General features: G+C 44.2%; 1 protein-coding gene across 5 annotated transcripts in view; it reads left to right on the top strand.

Annotated features, from left to right (window-relative positions):
* LOC117216625 overlaps positions 1–23,528 on the top strand; it is a 70,169-nt gene that overhangs the window by 42,160 nt on the left and 4,481 nt on the right. For all 5 annotated transcript variants that reach the window (XM_033463497.1, XM_033463496.1, XM_033463495.1 and 2 more), the window contains 3 exons: positions 15,517–15,705; positions 22,650–22,839; positions 23,217–23,509. In XM_033463497.1, the coding sequence (XP_033319388.1) occupies positions 15,517–15,705; positions 22,650–22,839; positions 23,217–23,509 (672 nt within the window). The remainder of the gene's footprint in view (positions 1–15,516; positions 15,706–22,649; positions 22,840–23,216; positions 23,510–23,528) is intronic.

Genomic DNA, 23,528 nt, shown 5'->3' with positions numbered 1-23,528 from the left:
CTCGGAAGGCGAACAACGTAGCGGGCAATGTTTGAAAATTTAATTTAAAAACTCATTTCGATGCAGCAACGGGCCGCGTCTCTGACACAGCAATTCTCAGATTAACGCTTCTGTTTTCTCTTTTTCTGGTTGGTCGTACTTCTATTTTTCATTAGTTTCCGCATAAATTCCTTCGGGCCGCCTCTCACCAATTCCTCGCAATAATTTTCTTCCTCTTAACGTAGCCGAGAATTATCCAGTCTTGTTATCTCACCAATTGAGCGGAGAAACTTTTCTCTGCCTAGCGGCGGTAATTTCAAAGTGTCGCGATAAATCTGTGGTGAAATTATTAGAGACTCTGACTCTTGAAAAAATAGTTTTATTGATCGCGTGAACTTACATTTAATTACGTCTTCGTAACACGGTTCCTTGTTAGTCTCTGCAAGCGTTCGCCGTAACGAGCAACTAATTTATGAATTGCGTCTTCAATGAATTTGCATCCGATTTCCCGGCACCATTCTAACGTCGCATCCTCTGCTTCGTTATTCATGTACGAGTGATTTCCAGCCACTGTCGTATCGAAATATTGTAATCCGTATCGCGATTGCTGGGACACTGTATATAATTGGCGAGATTTTCGCTGCACCGAACATAATACGAATTCGAAGGCTTTAAACGAGATTTTTATAATTTCCCAACGATTCGTTAGGGTCTGCCTTATTTTTCTCTAAATGTCCTAATATTTCTGACCAGCAATGGATACAATGGCGAATATATTGCTCTTTTAAAAGCAGAAGTTGGAGAACGGAGAAAACTTACTTACTGATTGATCTACGTAATACAAAGGCATAGGAGACAGCGTGTATAAGACAGCAGATATACGGAGCAGATTCCACTTTCTTAAGACGTTCCCTCTGTGGAGAGAAGAAAGCGGTCGATTATAAGGAAGACAATAAGGAAGATGTCAAAGGGGTTGGACGATATTCAGGGGGTTAACAACGGTTTCCCTGGACAGAAATCGGAGATTCGCCATCCGGGAGTAGGATATAATGGCGTGGACGGTGCAAAGCTGGCGGCGGAATATCGCGACGGGCCATCTTTGGTCTTTGTCTCGGTGACCTCTCCGACGAAGATTGCTTTTGGGTATTATACGAGAGACGTGGGCATAATACTCGCACTACCTGGCCGACTGCTTGTGCTACCACTATTCTGTATACTAACGGTATACGGCGCAACGTGTACTCGCATAACGGGCGACTGGTTTATGGCGGCCCACTAAGGAGAACTAAGTTCCCTCTATCCGAGTTACTAGCCGGTTTTCTACTAACGAGGCCTCGAGAAAGCCAGATTGCGATTTGATAGGTTGCTAAAAAAAGACGCGCCACGCCGGATCCTCCCTGACAATTCCTGGCATGAGGTCATGGCTTAATTATTCACGCCCGTCTCGCTATATTTTATCGACGAATTTGCTAAGTGTTAGCAATGTTTCTTCGGAACTTTAACGCCGGAGTTTCTATGGAATAATACATAGGCGATCAGAGGCTGGAGGGACGCGTTTATCACGAACTTTCTTACTCACTCGTCACCAACTTTCCCCGTAGTGAGCTGTTTTTCCTTTTGATTATTATCGGTAGCTTCTCGAGTTAGATGCGAAATTTTGGGAAAACATCAGAGGCGAAGATGATTTACGTTGGACAGCTTGAAATACCGGCGACAAAAATAATACACGGTCACGACAGTTTGAGAAATTCTTTTTCTTTCTCGCCTCTGGATTTGCTCGCAGTCTGTAATCCTAGAATTTCCTTACGAATCGCAGCACGATGCTAGACGAATGACGGGCAGTAGCTTCCAGAGGATTAAACTAGCATTTCGAGAGATCAGACGACAAGATCATGGAGGAAGAGAAACCGGCACGAAATGATTCGTTTCTGTAGTTTGTCCTGATTTTTCTCCCGTCAGATAACGGGCACGTATCACAGGATACGGAGAGTCACTGTTGGAAATAAGAAGTCTGACGATCAGAAACGCGTCAAAGGCATGTTCCCCGACATCCCAACATCTCGTGGAATTTAGGTTAGGCGATAATGGCGCTTGTACGAGAACGGAAAAAACATTTGTGCTCTCTGTACAGGTCACGGTGAACCTTGATTCGTTCCGTGACGAGGTCATTGTCTCTCAACGGACCTTGATAATGAATATACCACGTTGCGCCATTAGAAAACGACCTCGAAGAGCGTGGATCGACGCCCGCAGGAACATTAGACGTCCTTCAGTCGTGGCGAGTACGGCTAGATAATTTGGTCAAGCTGGAGTCGTGAAATACATCGACGCGTTCCTAACACGAATCTGCCTTAGAACCGGAATAGAACGAAACTGACAGCTGGCTGCGACCGTGGAAAAGTCGGCCAAGATCAACGAAAGGAGGAGTGTTGGTAATTCGTTTACACTGACACGAAGATGGTACATTTTCTACTTTCGAGTCGTTTCGATCAAAAACGTACGATAATTCATGAAAGCGTTTAAACGTTCGTAGAAACTTTTTATCGATATATCGTGTGCGTCGTAGAAAACTAAAAATGTATCGTGTAATAAATACGAATAAAAATATTTTGTAGCGTGTAGAAGATTTCTATGGTAAGTGTTCAAATACTTTCGTGAGTCAGTCGGAACAAAGAAAAAAGAATCCTTTGTACGACCGAACATTTCACAGTTATAGAATGTAAATGGGTATTCGTCGATATCGTTTGCGTTTATTGAAACGTTAGTCGCACGATCGTATCTTTTACTTTTACACATATTTTTTTTTATAACAAAAAGATAATTGTTTTTAACGATGCGAGAAATATGGTTGAGGCTTATCGAAACCGGTTATTGACGCGTGCTCGGCGAATAATGTCGCATCCGCCAGATATCAAAGCGAATGAATTCGGAATTTGCTTTTATCAAATTTGCATTCCAAACGAGTCGCGGCAAAAATTGTAGTTTTTAGAGAAATGCGAAAATTATCGGAACATTGTGTCAAATTCTGCGGTGAAAGCGATTGCTATGGGACATGGTGCGCGAGTTGAACGTTGCGGTCTATCAAAGCCGATTTTATTTTCACGCGACGATAAGCCAGCCTTTGAAACGTCGAAATGAATAATTACGTTCTCACAATAATGGTAATGGGAACAACCTGGCACGCTATTTCCGTCCGTTTGTTTACCTCTTTATTTCTGACTGCAAACCGGTCGGCCGGACGTTTCTCTGCGTTTTAAAATTCAAAACCAGACCTGGCTCGCGGTCTTTTGTTCCTCCGCGTTATCTAGTCGTTCTGTGTGTTCAGTCTCGTATACCGGCTGATCTCGTAAATTTCCGAAAAGACGGCAAATTGGGGAAAAACGTAGGAATCGAGATGGAGCGGGTCTCACAAAGGAAGTTCCAGTTAATAATTGAAGCACGGCCGGAAACCGTTGTACCGTCCTTGGCTGCTGGAAAGTGTGTTAAGCAACAATTTCACTGGCCTGCCGTACGAGTCCTTTATTCGTAAAAGACTCGTTTCCGTCAGACTCGTTAGACGGCGATATTTTCTTTCTTTTTTTTTCAATAACTCGAAAGTATTCACGGAGCTCTGTGAGTGTTGGTTAACGAAATACGCCGGGAGAAAAAGGCTAAATTAATTAATCAACGTTTATTGTCAAGCCCGTACCGTTGACCGTACAATTTCAGATATTCAACGGCGGCTCTTTATCGTTTGATGAAAAGAAATAGCGGGACGCCGGTGAATGCGCGGAAGAATGGTTCCTCCATATTTCATGCGTCACGAAGATAGAACGAACGTGATCGAGACTCGATATTGGCAGCGAGAATAACGAAAAGTCGATCCCCTGCGAAGAACGAATACGGATTTTCCACTGGTGGAAAATATTTTTAATGTATCCAGGATAAATGAAAGAAATACATGTGCGCGCGGACAGTTGATATAAATTGCGTCAGATTTCCGTTTTTCGAGGCTATGAGTTGCAAACGTATGAATAAAAGAAAGGCGAAATAACGTCTGTTATTTTCTTACTTTGTCGTTGCTAGCCAAAGAATCCAGTTGGCATTTAAGGTCTGCCATTGCGGGGCCACATTTGCAGCCTCTTAGGCTTGCTTAGACACTTACGTAATGGTCAGAACCGGTGTTCGGGCGAGCGTTACGGCAAAGTTGCGCAACTAAGCCGGAATAATAAGGATCCTTGATCGTTCTAACGAGGCTAGCTCGAAGCGACCGTCTGCGACCCTACCATTAGAAAGCAAAAGTTAAGGCTGCCGGCTCATTCTAGTCAATCAAGATTATTTCCTCCCGAGACGGCCTTGGTTCTTTTTTTCTGTCCGTCTATTACCACGAACTACGCTAGCGAATCTTGTGGGCCGCTCGACGTCCCGCCATCCTATCCACGCAAACAATGCGAAATTTCCAGGAAATCGGGAGCGGAATTCAACAAATTAGTCGAAACGAATACAACGTTCGTTCGTTACGCGATTCAAGGAATTAATTGCCGATGCAATTTTTCAACGAATCATCGATTGCATAAACTTTCGCAATTAATTTTCGCTGATAATTTGGAATTTGTTTCGACAATCGGTGCGATTCCGTTGGCGATATTGCGCTCGTAGTTTTAATTAGAAATTCCGATAAAGAAGTATCGAGTTTCTTCGTTACTTATCCGCGACTCCTGCAAATAAAGTTCGATCACTATCTTGTGGCGCAAACGACACAGTTTATCTAATCTTCGATATAAAAGTTAATCTGTACTAACAATCTTTCTCCGCTAGAACGTACCCCAACGTTCATCTTCGAAGCTTAAAAATCAAAAATGCGAATATGAACGAGCAGAAATGTCGTAATCGTGTGCAAATTTGTACGCTCGAACGACGATCTCTTCGTAAACATAGCTCGATTATCTCCGATGTCGGAGTCTTGAGTCGGGTTAGATCGTTTCCTTCTAATTGCAAACGTCCTCCAAAGTAGTGTGACCGTCTGTAACCTCTAACGGTGTTGGTAAAAAACTAGTCGTTAAATAAAGATTCTTATCCTTGAGTGTCTAGCACGTCACTGCTGGAAGGGAGAAACAACTTTCGAGGAGTCTGCTAATGCGATCGCGATAGACGCGATTTGCGAGGTACATCGCGTCACCGTCCAGCCACTATATTCTTAAAATCCTCTATTCTACGTAAAGTTGCACGCCATTTATTTTGAATTTTGCCAAAAGTTTAACGTAACGTTTCCACGTTTTTTTTTTTTTTTTTAAGAATATTTCATTTCTCGTTAGAAATTTCACGAAACCGCTATTTTTAATATTCCTGCCTGGAAATTTATACAAAAGTTTACGATCTTAAACTGAATATATCGGCGTTGAAATGTATACGAAAGTTTGAACTGTGAAATCTTCCAACTAACTTCTACGCTCTTTGACTATACATCTCTTGTTATTTTGTAGCGAAGATATCGGAAAACCGCCCGGGGTTTCCGCTCTTTAGTTCTTTGCATCGACGCGAAACTTTAAAATATTAAATTAGATATTTTTATATCGAACTTTCGCGTCCAACATACGAACATTTTAAACTTACTTCTGCATTCTTTAAACAATCGCAGCAATTTGTTCGCCTAGTAGGGTGAGAAACTTCGAAGGTTCGATCAATATTTCTCCTCGTTCGAGATTTTTCTCATACGCGTGTTTTCCTTCGTTTCTCTTTACACTTAGTCTAGCTAGCAGTGACGGCATTTTTATAGATGCACGTTCCAGGAAGCAAAATATTTGGTTAAAACGTTTGCAACGGTTCGGTGCTGGCTGCGTTGGCCGTGAGCAACGTTAGGAGAGGAGAAATTCGAAAGTAGAGTGATGAATCGGGGAGGTGGACGATCATGGTCAGACACGTTCGGCGGGCAGCCATGAGCCGTGACGAGTCTGTTCGTGGGCGTAACGTAAACACTCGTTCGCAGACTAAGCAATCGAGGCGCGTTTGCGACGCGTCTAATCTTGCGGCCACTTGCACAGTCTCGTCTGCGTACTCGTAAACCCGACGTTTATGCGGACCACCAGACCGAACTTTATCACGCCGACGTTTCCGCGTTTCCAGGAAACCAGTCTCTAGTAGTCACGAGACGCGATAACGTAGCTCGACGAAATCGAGCTACTTGGTTAGGCGAGCGAATAAATTAACGAACGAAACGACAGCGACAGGTTCCACGTAGTTTCCTTGTTCGATTGTTACTCCGATACGAAATTAAAGTTCTATGTTTAGCGGTCGAATTCGTGAGTCACGTCGAATGTGACTCAATCTATTTCTTTCTGGCATCAATTGACTCATTGTCTGAGCCGTATCAAACATGGAAGAAATTAAACCACTTAAGTCGCGATTGAACGAATCCAGACCGTCAAACTCGCGTTCTGAAATAAAATAGCGCGTCCTGATTTTAAGCTGGATATCAAAACACGTCAAGCATTTGCGTAACTTTTAATGGAATTAACTGGAACGTGCGTCGGGATATGCGGCGCTTTCGAATCGTATTTAAGATTCCGAACGGAACGTCGCGAGCGCAGGATGCAGAAACGTGTCGCGAAACAAGGAAATTCCCAAATGATAGCGGGCGTATTAACACGCCGCACCGTCTCCGTAGATGCGTTTGATCAGACGTTGGAAAATTCCAGTCGAGCCACTTTGACGAAAACAAGCGAAACTTTTAATATCACGAGCCCGATCTTCACGAATCCTGGAAATTGCAATCGACCGCGTAGTAGGTAAATAATAACTGAAAAATTTCTCGAACAACAAAATTGTTTGTTAATTCGTTGGTAAAACGAGGCCATCGGGCTCTTGCAGGATCGTGTTGCAATCGCGTTAACGCGTGGTATTTTCGCGAGAATCGCGAAACTATCGGCTGACCGAATGCATATTTTTAAGCAGCTGGCGTAAACGCCATTAGATCGCGTCACGATCTATGACTCAATTCCTCTCGACTCCTCTTGACTCAGCCCAGTCTGTCTGTGCTAGGCACGACCTTCACAGTGTCACTAACCTATGTTACCGCGCAACTGGCCAACCAGACCCGTCTAATGCGTTCCCATCCACTGGAAGAACGCTTTGGACACGTTAATTCTTGATGTATTCCTAACACATCAGTGCCAGACTTCCGCTTGGCATCTCTTAGCCTTGAACTAGCATCGGGAACCTTGAGACCGTCTACGTGGGTTAGAAGCCACTTGTCCTATGAATAGACGTCGCGTACTGCCAGAATCTGCAGGCTGGAATGCGAACGAAAATATCGTTTCTCTACCGTACTTTTAAATCCAATGATGATTCTACTGTGAAAAATTTTATTTTTTTTTCCTCTCATCATTATTTATAGACGCAACAATGCTCGATTATAGATCACTATATTTAAAAAGGCTATTGGTAGGGAAACACGATGAGTCACATTTCGCTCCTTTCATAAAAGAGTAATTTTTAAATCCACTACGTCGTCGAAGCAATTCCACGTGAGAACTATTTTCGCGTTTAATTGTCAGACTAAGTATCGCGTTCTCGTCGTCCACTCGGACGTTCTGCCAGATTGGGTTTTATATCGAATTGTTGTATGCGAATAAAATATGCTTTGCATCGCAGTTCGAAGCGTCTATTCTATTCGTTAACGTAGCGTTACATATCTCATAAAACGGTGGATTTTCCCCGTTGAGAAGATGAGTAATGTTTGAATTACGACTGGGTTGTGTCTTGTCAGAGTATGTTAGCTTCCTAGAAATCATTATTAACTGATAACAAATATGTTTCCCGGCACTTCTATTCTTCGTTCGAACTTTCGATCACGAAATATTCGTTTGCCACTGTTCCCAGCACTTAGTATTCGATATTCGCGTATAACGAGAATAACTACAGAGACCGAGTCAATTGATTAATTAAAATTCTTGAAAGTTTTCTCGTACAAGATTCTCGTAATCTGGAGCGATAAAAAAAAATTACCAGATTCGAGAGGAATTCGAATGGCTGTCTACGATAGTTTCGGAGCTGCGTCGCGAATTTTTTAACCGAGCCGAACGAGAGCCATTTGCAACGGACGTTAGTCGGGGTCTGTGACCAGCGGTCAACGACGAGGATTAGACTCAAGGCCGAATTAGAGTGACCGTGTATAGTCTGCCTGTGACGTATTCGAACGAAAACCTGAGATAACGTAACAACGTACGGTGTTTTAAAACGGACGTCGAACCGCGAAAAATTTTTCCGCACGCTAACATCGTCTGACGCTTAATTATCGAAGTTAGAAGATTAATCTGTTATTGAACGGTCTGCATAGCCGATAGATATTTTGCGCATAAAACATAGTATAGTAACCGTAATAATTAAATCGACAGTCGAATCGTAAATAGCTCGCATTTAGCAGCGTCGCATCCTAGCAACGCTGTAAAAATATTTTTATTCGCCTTTCAGCTTGAATTTCTTCATCGATATGCAGCAGGTTTACAATCACCGTGACGATCTGCAAACGATCGATGGATCGATCGGGTAGTTGCGTAACAAGAAACCGCAAGATTTCTGAATACTCGAAAGCACGATGTTTACAGCCTACGCGATCGTGTTTATCGCGTGACTTCATTCACCCGTCGAATGCCTGTCTCGACTATTTTCATTCTTCGAACTGGCGAGCTGTTGAACGTCGCGAGAGCGTGCATACGCGTGAAACACGAAATAGCTTGGGTGGTCTGGCGAGAACGGCGTTAAAAGAAATCGCAGCGAAATAAGTTGCAACTTCTCGAACGTCTCGATTCTTTAGAATTTGGCGAATCAAAGGGAACAAGTAATTCGAACAAGATTTCGTCTTTCGTCTACGGGGAATACCTTTTCCACCGATTCCTCAGTTCTTGGAAGCATCGTCGAACGACTGTTTCGCGAGGCACGTGGAAAAAAGTCGAGTACGTTGATTCTATAGAATCCGCAGAGTCAAAGGAACGCGTAACATGGACTTTTTTAACGTTTCGTACATTGTCTACGAATGATACGTTTTTCGTGAATGTCTCAATGGGACGCCATTGAGTAATTTCAATGTGAGATACGTGGCAAAAAATCGCACGCGGACCAAGCTGCGAAAGATGGTAGTCTGGCTCGCGCGACTCGCCGATTCGCGGCAAAGGTGAAAGGCCTGGTATATGGGACACCGGCTGGCCAGAACTCGTCTACGTGGTATCCTTTTCTTGACGGTACGTCTACAGGACGTACTGGAAGGGAGAGGATCGCGAGACGAGGGGCTCGGGGAGTGATTTTAGCCGTACCTTTTATGGGGAAGGCGAACGACCACCGAGAAATCGGAACGCGAATCGCTGGACTATGCTCTTCTTTCGACTCGCTTGTTCGAATACTTTCTAACAAAGATGGGATGAGACCGCGATCGCTTGTCCTCAATTCGATGGAACTCCATTCTCCGCGATTCAACGCTGTATCTTCGTAGGAGGATGTTTGGAAACGTGATTTTCGTCCCGCGATCTAAGTGATCTAAACATCCAGCGATAACAATCGCGTAACTCGTACAGTACGTACGTATTTTATACATACTTGAAAAATGGCCGGTGTCGTATAAAAATTATTTTTATGTACATATATAAATCGAAACTTGCGGCAGATAATACTTTCCGAGTGTTTAGACTTAAAATGGACGCTTTTATGACATTCGTGTGCCGTCTGTAAAATATAAGCAACGTCTGGTTGCAAAGGAACGCATAGGGAAAGTATTTAAAAAATGTTTAAAAAGAATGTCCGAGAGAAGCGCTCGACGAAGGAACTATAAAAACGTAGCGGAGCAATGTGGAGGAAAATATTTGAAAAACACATTTAAACAAACACGAAGGATATAACTACGAGAAACCGAGGAAAAATTCTAGGAACGCTATTCACCGACGGTCGTCCGGTTAATTGAAATTGGTTCGATTCTACCAGCGGAAAGATCGCCAGAAGGCGTGGAGAACATTTAGCGAGCATTCCAATCGAACTGGTCGCGGGAGAGCGTGGTCGGGAGTGGCGGTCGATCGCTTCCTCGTTCTGCCGGTCTCGAGGAGAATCGAGCCGAGAGCACAGCGTCGACTAGTTTGTCGGTCGAGCCGTTTAGCATCCATGTAAAAAAGATTCCCGATGATGCCCGGACATCGTTACTAAGCCGTCGCTACGCCGGTGTGAGCGATCTAACAGAAAAGGAACGGGAGAAACGCACCGTAGGAGCAATGCCCCTTGGGTCAGGGTCAGTACCCTTTGGCACAAGCCACTCGAACCGCAGCCACGCACGTTCACGCACACGCGCTTCAAACTCGCGCCTGCACACGCACACGCACACCTGTGTAGTGCTGCCTTTCGGTACCGATAACTAAATCCATCCTAACAGACGAACTCGTCGACACGCGATTTCTGTGGAAATTCGCCGATTTCGTTCCCAGTTCTTTTCAACGTATGCGACCAATTCAATGCAACGCATTAAACGCAGCGAATTCAATGCAACCAATTCACTGTCTCTTTTTTCCAGGACTAACGTTCGTCCGTTTACGTTCGGAACGTTCCACTTATGTTAGACGGTTAACCGGCCGATCACCGAAACGGTCTTGTTATGCAAAGAAGTGCGCCTAGGTTTCGTTTCTCATTCGGCCAGCTGTAGAGGCGGCCGACGCGATCTGAAATTGTAATCGTAACGTGTCGTCGTGCTGTTCTGGATTACCGTTTCCTACGGTCGGTCCCTTTGACCGGTGATATCGCGATTCAAAGCCTGCTAGACGAGCCACGCGTTCGCTTGAATGAAACAACCTTGGCCAACCACTCTAGGAATTTATGTCTGTGTCTACGTCTAGCCTGTGTCTAGCCAAGCCGAGCGTGACTAGGAACTATCGTCTTTTCTATCGTTCTTCTCGAGGTCGTTGTCTGGAACTCGTAGACGCGCGTGAAAGTATTCGAGGTTTGTGTACGTCGTGAACCACGTAACGTACGTCGTGTACGAGCGTGAATCGAGATTTTTTATCCCCGCATTAGATAACGTGGACGTAACATCGAAAGACGAACCAACGCGCCAACGACGCTGGATAACGAGTCGAACCGTAGCAAAATATGCGAATCGTTATAGGCTATCTATCTATTTATCATTTTTAATTTGATAACAGTTCGGTTTACGCTCTGAATTAATTATCGTCGGATCGACAATTACTGCAATTCGATACAACTCGACATCTATTACATAATTACGATTTAAATCTAATTCCGGTATCGCTGAACAAGCCCTGTGTATCCTCGCTTGGCGTAACGCTGTCCGAATCGATAATCGTTTGATCGCAATTAAATCGGAGACGAAGGAGTTGGCAGCGAAATTTTATACGGTGTTACGTAAATCCGCCTGATTATCGATCCGACCAATCGCATCCGCGATGAACGAAATCCGTTTCTTTAGTTTTCAAACGTTGTGTAACGAGCTAACGATCCCTCGTATCTTTTACCAGCAATTTTATTATTCTTATTATTCATTTAATAACGCACGAGATCGAAACTTTTTAATGTACAAAGCATTACGATTAGACGTAGCTCGAACTATTGCAAACGCAAGAGGGCACGCTGCTGTGTCACTCTTCGGCTCTGTGAACTTCCAATAGCGAAGTATAGCTACGAATGATCGGCAAACGGAACGAGCAGGCGACAGTAAAAGAAGAATAAAATGGAAAGTATTCGTCTAAGATAAGAGTGTCCGGATGCTGGTGAAATTACGATACTCGTATCATTTCATTATTCTGCACCCTAAAGGGATATCCATCCCATTAATCGGGTAAACGAATAAAGCTGGTATCTCGTCCGCATACCGGGGATTTCAGGTTGATAACTATCCGATAGCAATTAAAACGAAAAGCTAAGATCGGCTGCGAACTAACAGCTCTGTCGGAATGAAACGTGTAATCAGGTTTAATCACATTAATCCACGAGCCCCGGTACGTGGTGGCAATTAAGATGATACGTACCCGGTTCGAAGCGGTTCCCTTCTCTCGTCGAGTTCCCCGAAGTCGATTCGCCAGCAGCGGAGCTTGCGACTCCCGCGAATAAGGGCTGGGTAATGGTCAAAAATCGATACGCGTGTCGATAAAATTGTAGCGAAAATTTCCGGTAAATTACTGGTTGTCGGGCTACTTTCTTACAAGAGGAGTTTCTTCGTAATCACCGCTGCGTATCCGGCTCATAGGCGCTAACTTTCTTACGCTAACTGCGTGGACGTCGACCAGACAGATGGCCCGATTCTCCATCGAGGCAATTAGGGAGGTAGCGGTTGCTTGTAACGAGGAATCTTCCCCACTCTTGGTGCTTTCGATCTTTACAAAATCGCGTTGATTGTCTACGGAGGCCGACGGCAGATCGTGATCTACCTCCTCCTTCTCGCGATCCTCTTTGCCCTCGTTCCGATAGCTACGCGACACCGCTTCGAGAGTGTGTCGAGCTTTCCAACCTCGAGCACCGTGTTATCTTCCGACGCACCTTTTGAATACCAAGACTCATCTTGAAGCGCAGTACACTCGATCTACCAATTATTTAAATGAAAAGACCACTTTCGTGGATACTGGGTTATACTCTCTGGAACGTTGTCTCGTCCCGAATTCGAGAATTCGCCCGATCGATGAACGTTGTTCCTTGCGATGTTCCACGAACTATATCGGTATGTATTCCGAGCGAGACTTGTGTAAAGAACGATAGAGGAACGAGATAAGAATTTCCAGGCAAACCTACCTTACACGCCGTGTTCCCATGACGCGACGCGATTTCTATGAATATTTCCGGAAGAGCCGAGTCGATGCTCTAGAAATTGACAATTCTCACGATTGGCTACTTTTGAAGATGGAATGATGGTAATTTATCGGACAGTTTTTATCTTCCGATTATAAATCTCCTTTGCAATTAGGTTATACCAAGCACATCTTAGACATCGGTACGATACCGACATCGGGGAAGTCTACAAAAATGTTTACGTTCGTTTCCTGTGGTCTTCGATCACGTTTATCATTTGATTAATCAATAACGTCTTAAAGCACCAAGTACTTGTTGCGTACACGATATCGATGGTGAAAGGGCCAATTAGTTGACCATCCTCCTTAATTAGTTGCAATCCTCTTCCAATCTCTTCTTTTTCAGCTTTTTTCGTGTTTCTGTCGAGCACTCCTAACGACAGAAAGTATTTCTGTTTCGTTGGAACCAAAATGGTAATTCGTTTAGAAGAGAGATACCAAGCAGACGAGATATCTGCTTGACAGATTCGGTCTCCTTAAGCGTCGTAATCGGAATAAAGGAGTAGTTAAGAGCGGACTGAGAGGCCGGAAATAATTTCCCTCTCGATGTCGTCCCTTTAACGAACCCTCGAACGTGCCCCGGCGTTCACCCTTTCTAAATCAGTGACGATCATCGAGAGGCGAACGAGGCAATGAACCAATCAGGCCTTCGATCGGGAGGGTTGAGAATGGGGTCGCACCCTGCTACGCCGCTTGGCAAGACTACCGTCCTGAAGACAAAGAACCGCTCGGGACGCGAGATGCATCGTATAGCGTATCCGCTTTTGGAAAACAGGATGTTTCGATCGAAATATTTCTTGGAAAATTGTCAGAGGATGTGCACTTTGTGGGAAATCAATCGTGAGACTGTCCGCATAAAAGAAACACGTACAGTTCCGCGCGAAAGTATTCGTCGAATTCTTTTCGGAATATATCGTACGTATTATAGGGAACATTTCAAATTTTACCCACATAATCACGATAGTCGTGCCACATAACAATGCGATACAGTGGAATTTCGAAATATTTTATACGACACGCACACAATACGCGCATAAAACGATAAGCGATCAAATACTTCCTTGAGCGACTATACATCTCCTGTGTCGAGTTTAAGTATAATATTAAATTTTTATCGATACGCCGGCTGCGCAGTTTCCTCGCATTTTCTATGCGTGGTCGCAACCCGCGGGAATATCGCGGTAGATAAAACGCTCTCGATGCCTCTAACCGGACGAAACGTCGTCATGGAAGTCTATGGGAAAACGAAGACGACAAAAGATTGTTCGTAAAGGGAATATGAGTGATTGCGTTACATCGGTTAGAGTGTCGCGGAGATGAGAAAAATCTGCTGACAGTAGACGTTTCTTGCAACGTTGCAAAGACGAGAAAAGAAGAGAATTTTCACTTGTAAAACGACACTCCTCCAATAGTATTTGCCCTTTACGGAAAGATTATTCGCGATAAGCGCTCCTCGTTAAGCTTGATCCGTCGATAACGCGATCGACAGTTCTGCAACGAAGCCGTTGAATGTTTCGCGTGCCTTCTGATATTTCATTCTCCGGTTATCTGTTCTTATCGGGCGTCGTACTTGTCGCGTCACCCAACGCCCATTACCGGCTATCCTCGGCGAACACCTCGCTAGAGTCGAATAGAAATAAAATCGTAAAAGAACAGACGTTGCTCGATGAATCTCCCTTTTCTCGATTTGTTAGGGAAGCGAGTGATGGATTTCTGCTTGGAGGGACGCCTAAGGAAACGAACGCGGGGTAACTGCGGCCCGGGTGTCCCGTTTCGCTGTCAATTTCCTTGACAGATAACTGCTCTTCCGTTATTCGGGATCAGTCCGGGAATTGTGGCTCGATGAAACCGGAGGCTGTGCGTATGCATCCATCAACTAGGGTGACGAACGTACATTCGTGTCTAGAAGCCGATAGAATGTCGCAGATGTTGACCCACTTTTACATTTTCAGCTGCGGAAAAATTCTCCAGCGTGGAAAGGAGCGACGCGATGGCGAAAATCGAAGTCTCGCGGTTTCAAAGTAGGATTAACGCCTCGAGCAACGGGTTGCTTAGCCGAGCAAAGCTCGTAAATCCAGCGTAGATTCGGTGAATTAGCTAACCGCGCAGCGTCAAGCTCGCGCCGCTGTAAATTCTCAGATTAAAAACTTTTAATCGGACTCTGACTGAAGCACGGTCCGTAAACCTTGCTACTTTGCAACCGTACTCCCACGCGATTACGTGTTCGTAGAAAACACCAACTCGATCGACCGGTTTTGTTGCTTTATATGATTTAACGACAGATGTACGAAGAATGGATCCTAAAAAAATCGATTTTTTACTTGATATATGCATAACGATAGGTACGTATATAGTAGAATTTTTATCTCGTCGATGATACAACCGTGACAGTTGCATTTTTTGACAGTATGGTCGTACTTCTCTCATTTACTATCATACTAGTAGTAACGTTACGTGAATGTACTGACAAAATTTCATTTATTCGAACAAAATTAACGTCCGAATAATTGAACTTTCGCTGGTGAGTTCACTTGTCTGAACGTAAGCACCTATTACGTGAACGGAAAACAATAGACAGTGGGAGGTGGGACGGGGGAAATTGACGCTCCCCAACTGTATGAAATCCAATTATATAAACTGTTTGTCCGGTGACAAGTTCAGATAAATGGAGTTCCACCGCACAGAGACTACGGGCAGCAGATATCTCAGCTTCTTTTTCTTTTGGTTTCAGCTGGTGAACGGCCTCGACAGACCCAGGTACATTTGCGAGACCGAGGTCATGGAGGAAGTAAACGTGGCCAGCGCCACTCCGGTGGAGTACACTCCTCCGGGGAATCATACCAATAAAAACGCCAACGGGAACATCATCACTCTCACCCTCAAGAATAATCATCTCATCGTGGAGACGGAGGAACGAGCAGTGAGTATATTAGAGATCATCAACGACAGAATTGCAAATATTATGTCAGAGTGTTGCGTGTTATCGTATTTCGGAGAATACTGGTCGATTCGCGGCATTCTGTCGACGTTGATGTTGCATCGATCCAAATTATTTCGCGGTTGAAGTACAGGGGCAGGAGGGATTCCATTTTGTTGACGGATAAAGGATTTCTTCCGCTGATCCAATTACACGCAATTCATTGATAATTGGAAGGTTGCATCATTAGCGATCCGCACGGCAGAATAGACAAAACCAATTGCAAGGTGCATTTGATGGTCCGTGTAATAATGGAAATGTATGTTAATCCTGGTGGAAGGTGAAGCTGATCGAAACTAGGGACAAAAGGCCTGTTAATTAATTTTCCAAGAGAAACAAAATACGGTAAGATTTCGATTTTCCGAACAATATCGCGTAGCAAAAGAATATGAATATGTATTTTAAATATACCCCAGGTTTTTTACTGATTATTAATTAAATATCCTGTAATTTTTCTGTAAATTTTAACTAATAACGACAGTCGAGTCTCGTTACGGTGGTAATGAAATTTTAAAACATGTATCGTATTACATTTTTGTGAACCTGTACATGTAACAATGTGCAACACGTTCTTATATTTCATGCAGTTACAGTTTCATACGAAGGATGACAACGTTTCGTTTGATTACTCGAGTCTTTTAGAATTAATCGATTCAGGCAAATCGAGGTCATAGTATTAATTTGTAAAAATCGATGAACGATGGTTTGTTCAAGGAGCTACGTAAGCTTTCGCAACAAACGGGTAGTCGGTGTCTGAAATGGTTCTCCGGAGAATCTAACGAACATCGATTGATCCCTTTACAGCTGGCTGTTCCAGAACTCGGTCGATCTTCGAAGATACGAGGAAACAAAGGTTTTCGATTCGTCTGCTGGTAACGTGTAAAGTCTTTGGAACCGAGTAATCGGCATCCCATGTACAATAAAGGCGCAACAGGTGCGGAAAGGTGGACAAATTGACAAATTGACATGTCGGCCGGAGAAAACCAGCCGATAGCTCGTTGCCTTAAACTAATTGACCCGATCGCCTAGTACGCGTGTGTTCGTTTCTATCAAGATTCGCGAATTCGTATCTTTTATCTCGTAATAAAAACATCGAGCGATCCGCGATTCGTGCGAATCGATCAGTGTACAGTACGTTGGTTTATCGCATTTTTCTGTGTCGTACCCACGCGACGTAAAGCGCTAACGGTTAACCGAATGCCGGATCAGTGCCATACAGGATTAATATTTCTCTTTGTTCGAGCGAGTCGGCCACGACATCGTGAAATCGATCTGCCAGCCGGAGATTCGCGCAGCTGGGTCAGCCGGTGGCTCCTCTTTGACAGGGATAACAGGCTCGCAATTATCGGGATTCGTACGGCCCTGTAAGGTCGAAGGTTACCAGGCAATTTCGCCTCCGCCTATCGTCCTACTTACCGGCTCAGACTTATCCGTGGAAACTCATCTTGCCAGGGATTCGCCAAATCCGCTGGGTCAGAGCTTCGACTATCTTTACTCCCCTTACCTGGATATCGGTGTAATTTCATCGAAACACCGTTTGCGAGATACACGTAATCCCAGCAGGATATTTACAGGATGACCAGTTGCGAATCTGTTTCCTTTTGAAAGTATTTCATCTCGTGGATCGAATCGATCGAAATGAATGGGAGAAGTGTCGTCGGTGTCTACGTCGATGGACAAATTTTTTCCCAGGTTCAGTTCTGTCCTTTCTTCTCGATTCCCTGTCCCTACGTCTTTAGGTCGTAACTCTCTTTCTTTCGTGCCAGACGGCACAACTACACGAACAAAGTGCGCGCGACCTAAGCCGTCGAAAGCGATCGAACAACGAAAGGGCGTGGATCCGAATCTGTGGATCTCATGATCGAATCCCTAAATCCGTGATAAGTCTTTTCGTAACATGCACACGGACAGCAAGTCCGTTAATCGACAGATAAACGAAATTAACTCGCCGAGACTGGGGACACGTAGCTACATGAGAGCCGAATGTTCGTGCTTCCGCGACGATAAAAAGATACGATCGAACGGTATCGGCGAAAAGAATGGGAAGATTATCACTGCGGATACTTCAAGGGTATTATCGACGATAAACCGGTGAAACGTTTCGTTTTCACTTGGCGAATGCAAGGGTCAGAAATCTGATCCGCTGGCAAACAAGTTAGAAGGAAAGACTTTTTGGGGTTGGCTTGTGACGTCTATTGTCAGACTAAGGCAGTAAGAATCGATACGTTGCCAACAATATCGGCTTTACGTTCGACAAAGCAGCAGCTACTTTGAGAAAAAACACCGGATAGACAAAACAAACGAACAAACAGACAGAGCCGTTGTGCTGTTGGTTATTTCAGCCACGACAAGCGCCTTAGCGCACTTCCTCTTTAAAGGAATGTAAAAACCATGCGATGCGTTTGTTCGTGGATCGGGACAAATAGAAGGGGGACAGGAAACGAAAAAGGGTTCAAGGGGTGGATGCTCGGGATACTTGGACGTAATACTTGGCCTGGCGCCAAGTCGCGGTGTTCACCCTCGGTCGCGTGGAATACCCTCAGAATTCGAGAAATACTCACACTATCGAGGCTACGAGTGCCGCGTCTTTGGAATGAAGCGCGTTTTCGAAGGCCATCCAGTTCGTTGCCTTCTTTCGCATTATATCGGATGTCACCACGCCGAATAGAGCGATGAGATTGACTTTTTAAAATATCACGTATTTTATTGCCTCGAAAATATTATTGAAATATTTTATTCTATTTATTTCTCACAGGTAGAAACCGTAGTATAAGAGGGGAAGAAGGGGCACAAATAAATTCTATTACAACACGCAAACTAAAGATGAATTATTAATTAAAAGCAACGCTTAATATCTCTTCGTGAATCACGTATTAATTTCTAATTAAAATATATTCCTCGTTGCGCAAATAAACAGGTTCCCCGTTACCTCTAACGACAGTATATATCAAGAAATATGACGTCAACGATCTTTCGTGGAGTACAAAAATATATAGATACTGCACAGTCGATTTACCAACGAACTCGTCTTCTTTAAATTTTTCTTTTTCATCTGGGTCAATCTATTCACAGAGTTGCGCGCAGTTTCCGCGTAAAAAGGAAACTCTTCGTTTTCTCGAGCCATCTAAGAACTAAATGCATCCTTAAAGAGGTGCACCGTGACCTGGCTTGCATCGTCGCCGAAGATATTTGAACTTTATTCGACAAATTAACTGTCGCGTACGTACGTTAGCGTATACCTCGTTGAATCGTCCCGTTGTATTACCATCACGAGTCTACAGAGTTTCCACGGAGATGCAATTGCATCTAAAGTTTAGACGTATTCGAGACTCCTGATACGGTTATTGGACACCGGAATGTCTCCATTTGCTTTGCCATTACCATTTGCCCTGTTCAACGTTATGCTCGAAATGTTATTCAATTTCTTTCGTTAAACTCGATCGAAACTTTGCAATTAACACCGCGTCCCGCGATTATTCCCGGTAACGTTCCCATCGCGCTTTCGTTTAATTCGTCGATTTTTAATTACTTCCTCCGACGAGAAAAATAATTAGTTTCAATTAACGCCGCTCGCGTTGATCTCGCTCGAGAGATATAAAAAAATTTGGGTTATAAAAGGTTATTAACTAGCAGCCGATGTATAAATAGCAGGTAGAAGGGACACGAACTACGCGTCATCCGTTTAGTAGAGCATCCGGGATCAGTAACGCGTGATCGGTAATCTCGCACCCTATTATGCATCGATTAATTTATTACGTGGAAGATTAAATTCTCGGCGAAGCGTTCCCCTTGTGATCTCAATACATATTTATACGTGCAACATCGTAATGAAATAATATCGTCGATGATATACTTCCACTAGTCTGACGCCTTTAGTTTCCTCGCTAAAAACATATTCGTCGCTGGATTTCCATTTCAATTTGCAACTGCGTGTTCTCCGTTCTCTCTCCGGATAAACAAGAAGTTTGCGTGATCGCTGGATGGATCGTAAAATACGATCTTTAATAATCGTGGCAAAGCGAAACCAGAGTTGTACTAGGTCGGGAACTTACGGTGACAGAGCGTAAGTTAGCCTCGAGTCCCCGGCAGTGTTCGCGAGTTACTCGGAAGCGGAAGCGTGCAAATCCCTGAATTATGGCTGTTTCTAGCCACTTCGCTTTTCGAAAACGGCCCTAGCTGCTCGGAGTTCCACCTTTCTACCTGAGATTTCGAGAGATCCTTTTAAAGTGGAACGAATGGCGACGTCGTCCCATTTTCCTTTTCACGTGGCACGCCCCTCCTTGTTCTCAAACACGTCCCTCCTATACAAGGTGTGCCACTAAATGCGGTGCAATCAGCAGCAAGATTCTACGGAAAAGAACAAATCGAGAGCACGAAATATATTTGTTCTGTGCTTTCTTCTCGATCAAATCGAATTTGGAAATTTGTTTGCGTAAACTCGATCGATTACTGACCGCGTACGAGGAAATAATCAGTAAAAAGTTATTCTACGCAAGGAAATGATCGAAAAACGTAGAATAAAATGTCCTCGTTTCGTATGAATGCTCTATATAAACGAAACCACGAACAAAATTTATGTAGCAACCGATAATAAAGAACATGTTCGCGGTAAACGTTCTGTAATTTTTATACAGCACGTATATCGTCAGATCGCTTGAAAGTTGACCGATATCATCGTGACGATCGACGTTTCATCGTAGCACTAATGAAATTTCACAATATTTCGTATGAAAGTTCCTTATGGTAAGCATTGAGAACATTTCGCAGGCCACTGTACATGTCTTCCTAATTCCTCCCTCGACGGATCCTTAGGATTCCAGTACTTACTGTCACGCGTCATCGGGAAACCTACGTGGCGTCTCTGGTGGACGATTCGTTGGTCGATCCGTCGCGTAGGATCTGAGCTGACGGAGTCGATTTCTGAAGCGAGTCACCACTTTGCCGAGGGCTGGTGAAAAAGTACGTGATTCGGGACTCGGTTATACGATGCCTCTGGGAGCAAGTTTCGTCGAGGAATCGAGAAATAGAAGCCACTTTGCGTCTCCTCTTACCCTTGCGCGTCTCTTTGTCCTCTTCAAAGAGGTAGGACAAAGGTGTTATCGGTACGACCGATTCCTTCCTTTTGCTGAAACTCTCGGAAGTTTCTCGATGAACGCCCGCGAGGCAAATGCGACGTGGTACGTGGCTAAAAGGCTCGCCGCTTTGGTTCGATGGAACCGCCCCCTTCATCTTTTAAATTAACCACCTCGAGATGACGGGTAACCGTAACTTCCTGATAGGGGACGTATCTGCCAGATTCCGGTTACTTTATAAGCCACGGAGCAGAATCTGGGTCAAACTTTGACATGCTTTACACACTTTTGGTTAATTAGAATTTATCACGCGTCGAAGTAATTCGTTGCCTAGGGATTCGGTAATTGGATCGCTCGGGTGAAACTTTAGACAGCGTAACCGCGAAATCAAAGGCGTCACGCGTCTCCAAATGGCAGCCCTGTTCTCAACGACACGAACCTACATAGAAAGCTTATCGATCGCGAACCATCGTCGATGCAATGGCTAAGGTTGTTGCGTGGATAGAACATTGTTTTCTTGGAATAGCTCGTAGGAATAAAACGATACGTTGCTCCTGTAACAATTTATGTATCGTAAAAGCAAAATCATATCAACGATAGCGTATTTTTTCGGTTACGAGACTTGGATAGTCGAAGGCGTATCGGCTAGCGAGAAGAAAATGTACAGTTTTCGATGTCGAGTTCGAAGATGCGTTTCCTCTCTGGCATTGCCGATAATTCGGAAGGCGTGAGCGACGTGCCCCGCGGGGAAACGTTGCTTGCGACGCCCAGAGTCGTGAACGAAACACAGAGAAATGCGTCGGGATAGGAGAGACTGGAAACAATAGGGAGAACTAATTCTGCGGTCCGTCGACTCGAGTAACTCTGATCGCGGTTGCATTTATCCGCGGCCGACGGCCATGGTAGACTACGAGTAAACTAGAAACATCATCTAGGAAATTCATACGGTGGAAATTAATTTCCTAGTTCTGACGTGAATACGCTACGCTGCCTTTGTTGGATATCGGAATCATTCGTTTCGCTTGTCAACGGCGAGTTGCTTCACATTGCTCAATTGTAATCAGAATCATAATTAATATCTCGTATATGTATATTCAAATCGTTGGAGTCAATTCTTTCGCACAAAATGTCGGATAATTTGGATTCTGATATTGATCTGAATTTCGCGACGTCGGCGTAACGGCTCTCTTGCTTTCGGAATTATCGCAATATTTTAAAGTCGCTTATAGAAGAAAGGACTACGTTTGTCATAAATACTCGAGGATATGTTTACCGCTATACGGCTATAAATGCGTCAGTATGCATGAAACGCGAGCGTCAGTGGCTCGTGAGAAATCCCTTTATAGAATATCACATCTAAACGCAGATCGAGAGAATCGTTCAACGTGTTCTTATTCTTGGCAGTTCGTTTCTTTGTCGTCTTGAATAGATAACCGAAGTAAAGCAGCTGATGATGCATCGAGCTCGTAATTGCGGGGTGCTTTGAGCCGCATAGCCTGATCATGTTGCGCCGTTGAAACGGCAGTAAAAGGTCGAGGTGAGATTGCGAAGCAGGCAAAACGAACCCCGCTAATGACACGATCATTCGTCAAACGATCTGGCCCCTTCCGCCCTTTCGTTTCACCCTACAAGCGAATTCAACGACCCTACCGTTGATTAATACTTCGCCACGTATTTATTCCTCGTTTCTTTCTTTTTTTACGAGACGGGGCAATAAACGTTTTCTCTTCGCTGGCGTAGAAGCCGTATACGCGCGGTTTGATGAAAAGAGCCGCGGGAAGAAGTTAACGAAGCTCGCTCGTCTCCGCGTTTTAGGTGACGGTGGAGGATAATAAAAATCGCAGGTACCAAGATAACGGCTGCTCGTTCGTCGTCGAGGTGCAACCCAGCTATCAGAACGAGGAAACCGAGACTAACAAAGGATCCACCGATGACATGACCGCCAGCGTTACCGATCAGCAGGCTCTGGTCCACAGAGAAGAAATTCCAGAAGATAAAGCGCCAGGTACGTTGCTTTCATAATACAACCATGTTATCGTACGCCATAAAGAAACCTACAGTCGCTGCAAAAAGTATTCGTACACCATTGTATCTATTATAAGTTATAACGGATGATGTTACAATTTATGACGTTTAAACGCTGATCAATTAAATCCAGATATATTAAATTTCGTATCATTTAGGTACGTACATTCGTACGACTACGAAAATTCAGTAGTATAAAGATAGAAAATATAGAATCGGATGGAAAAGCGTTTCGCCGCAGAACATTAGGATATGTGCAAATATATTTTGCAGCCACTGTAGACAAAGAATGTTTAAAAAAGAAGAAAATTTTGTAAAAAGAAAATATTTAGTAAAAAGTATGCCTGTATGATGCAGGGTTCGAGAACGCAAGATTATTCGGTAGCACGAATACAGGATTGTCGCAGTCGGACCTCTCGATCTCTAGCCAGGGCTCGGTTAATCCCAGCTATCGTTATGGAAATCAAGTGGAATACGATGCGGGCCATCTGGGTTACCCGATGTACGGGGGTAGTTACGAGTCCGATACGTTATCTCGGAAACTCGAGGGAGGGTCGAAATGGGTGGAATTTGATAAGTCGCCGGACACCGAAAAGGCATTACTGAACGCGTCGAAAACGTCGAGTATGGAGAAGGATGCGGAGGAAAGCGTAAGTGACGATTTTAAGC

Source organism: Bombus bifarius, unplaced genomic scaffold (assembly GCF_011952205.1).
Source record: "Bombus bifarius isolate JDL3187 unplaced genomic scaffold, Bbif_JDL3187 scf7180000010271, whole genome shotgun sequence".
Lineage (NCBI taxonomy): Eukaryota > Metazoa > Arthropoda > Insecta > Hymenoptera > Apidae > Bombus > Bombus bifarius.
The sequence above is the reverse complement of the archived record's forward strand: the minus strand, read 5'-3'. Positions and strand labels throughout refer to the sequence as shown.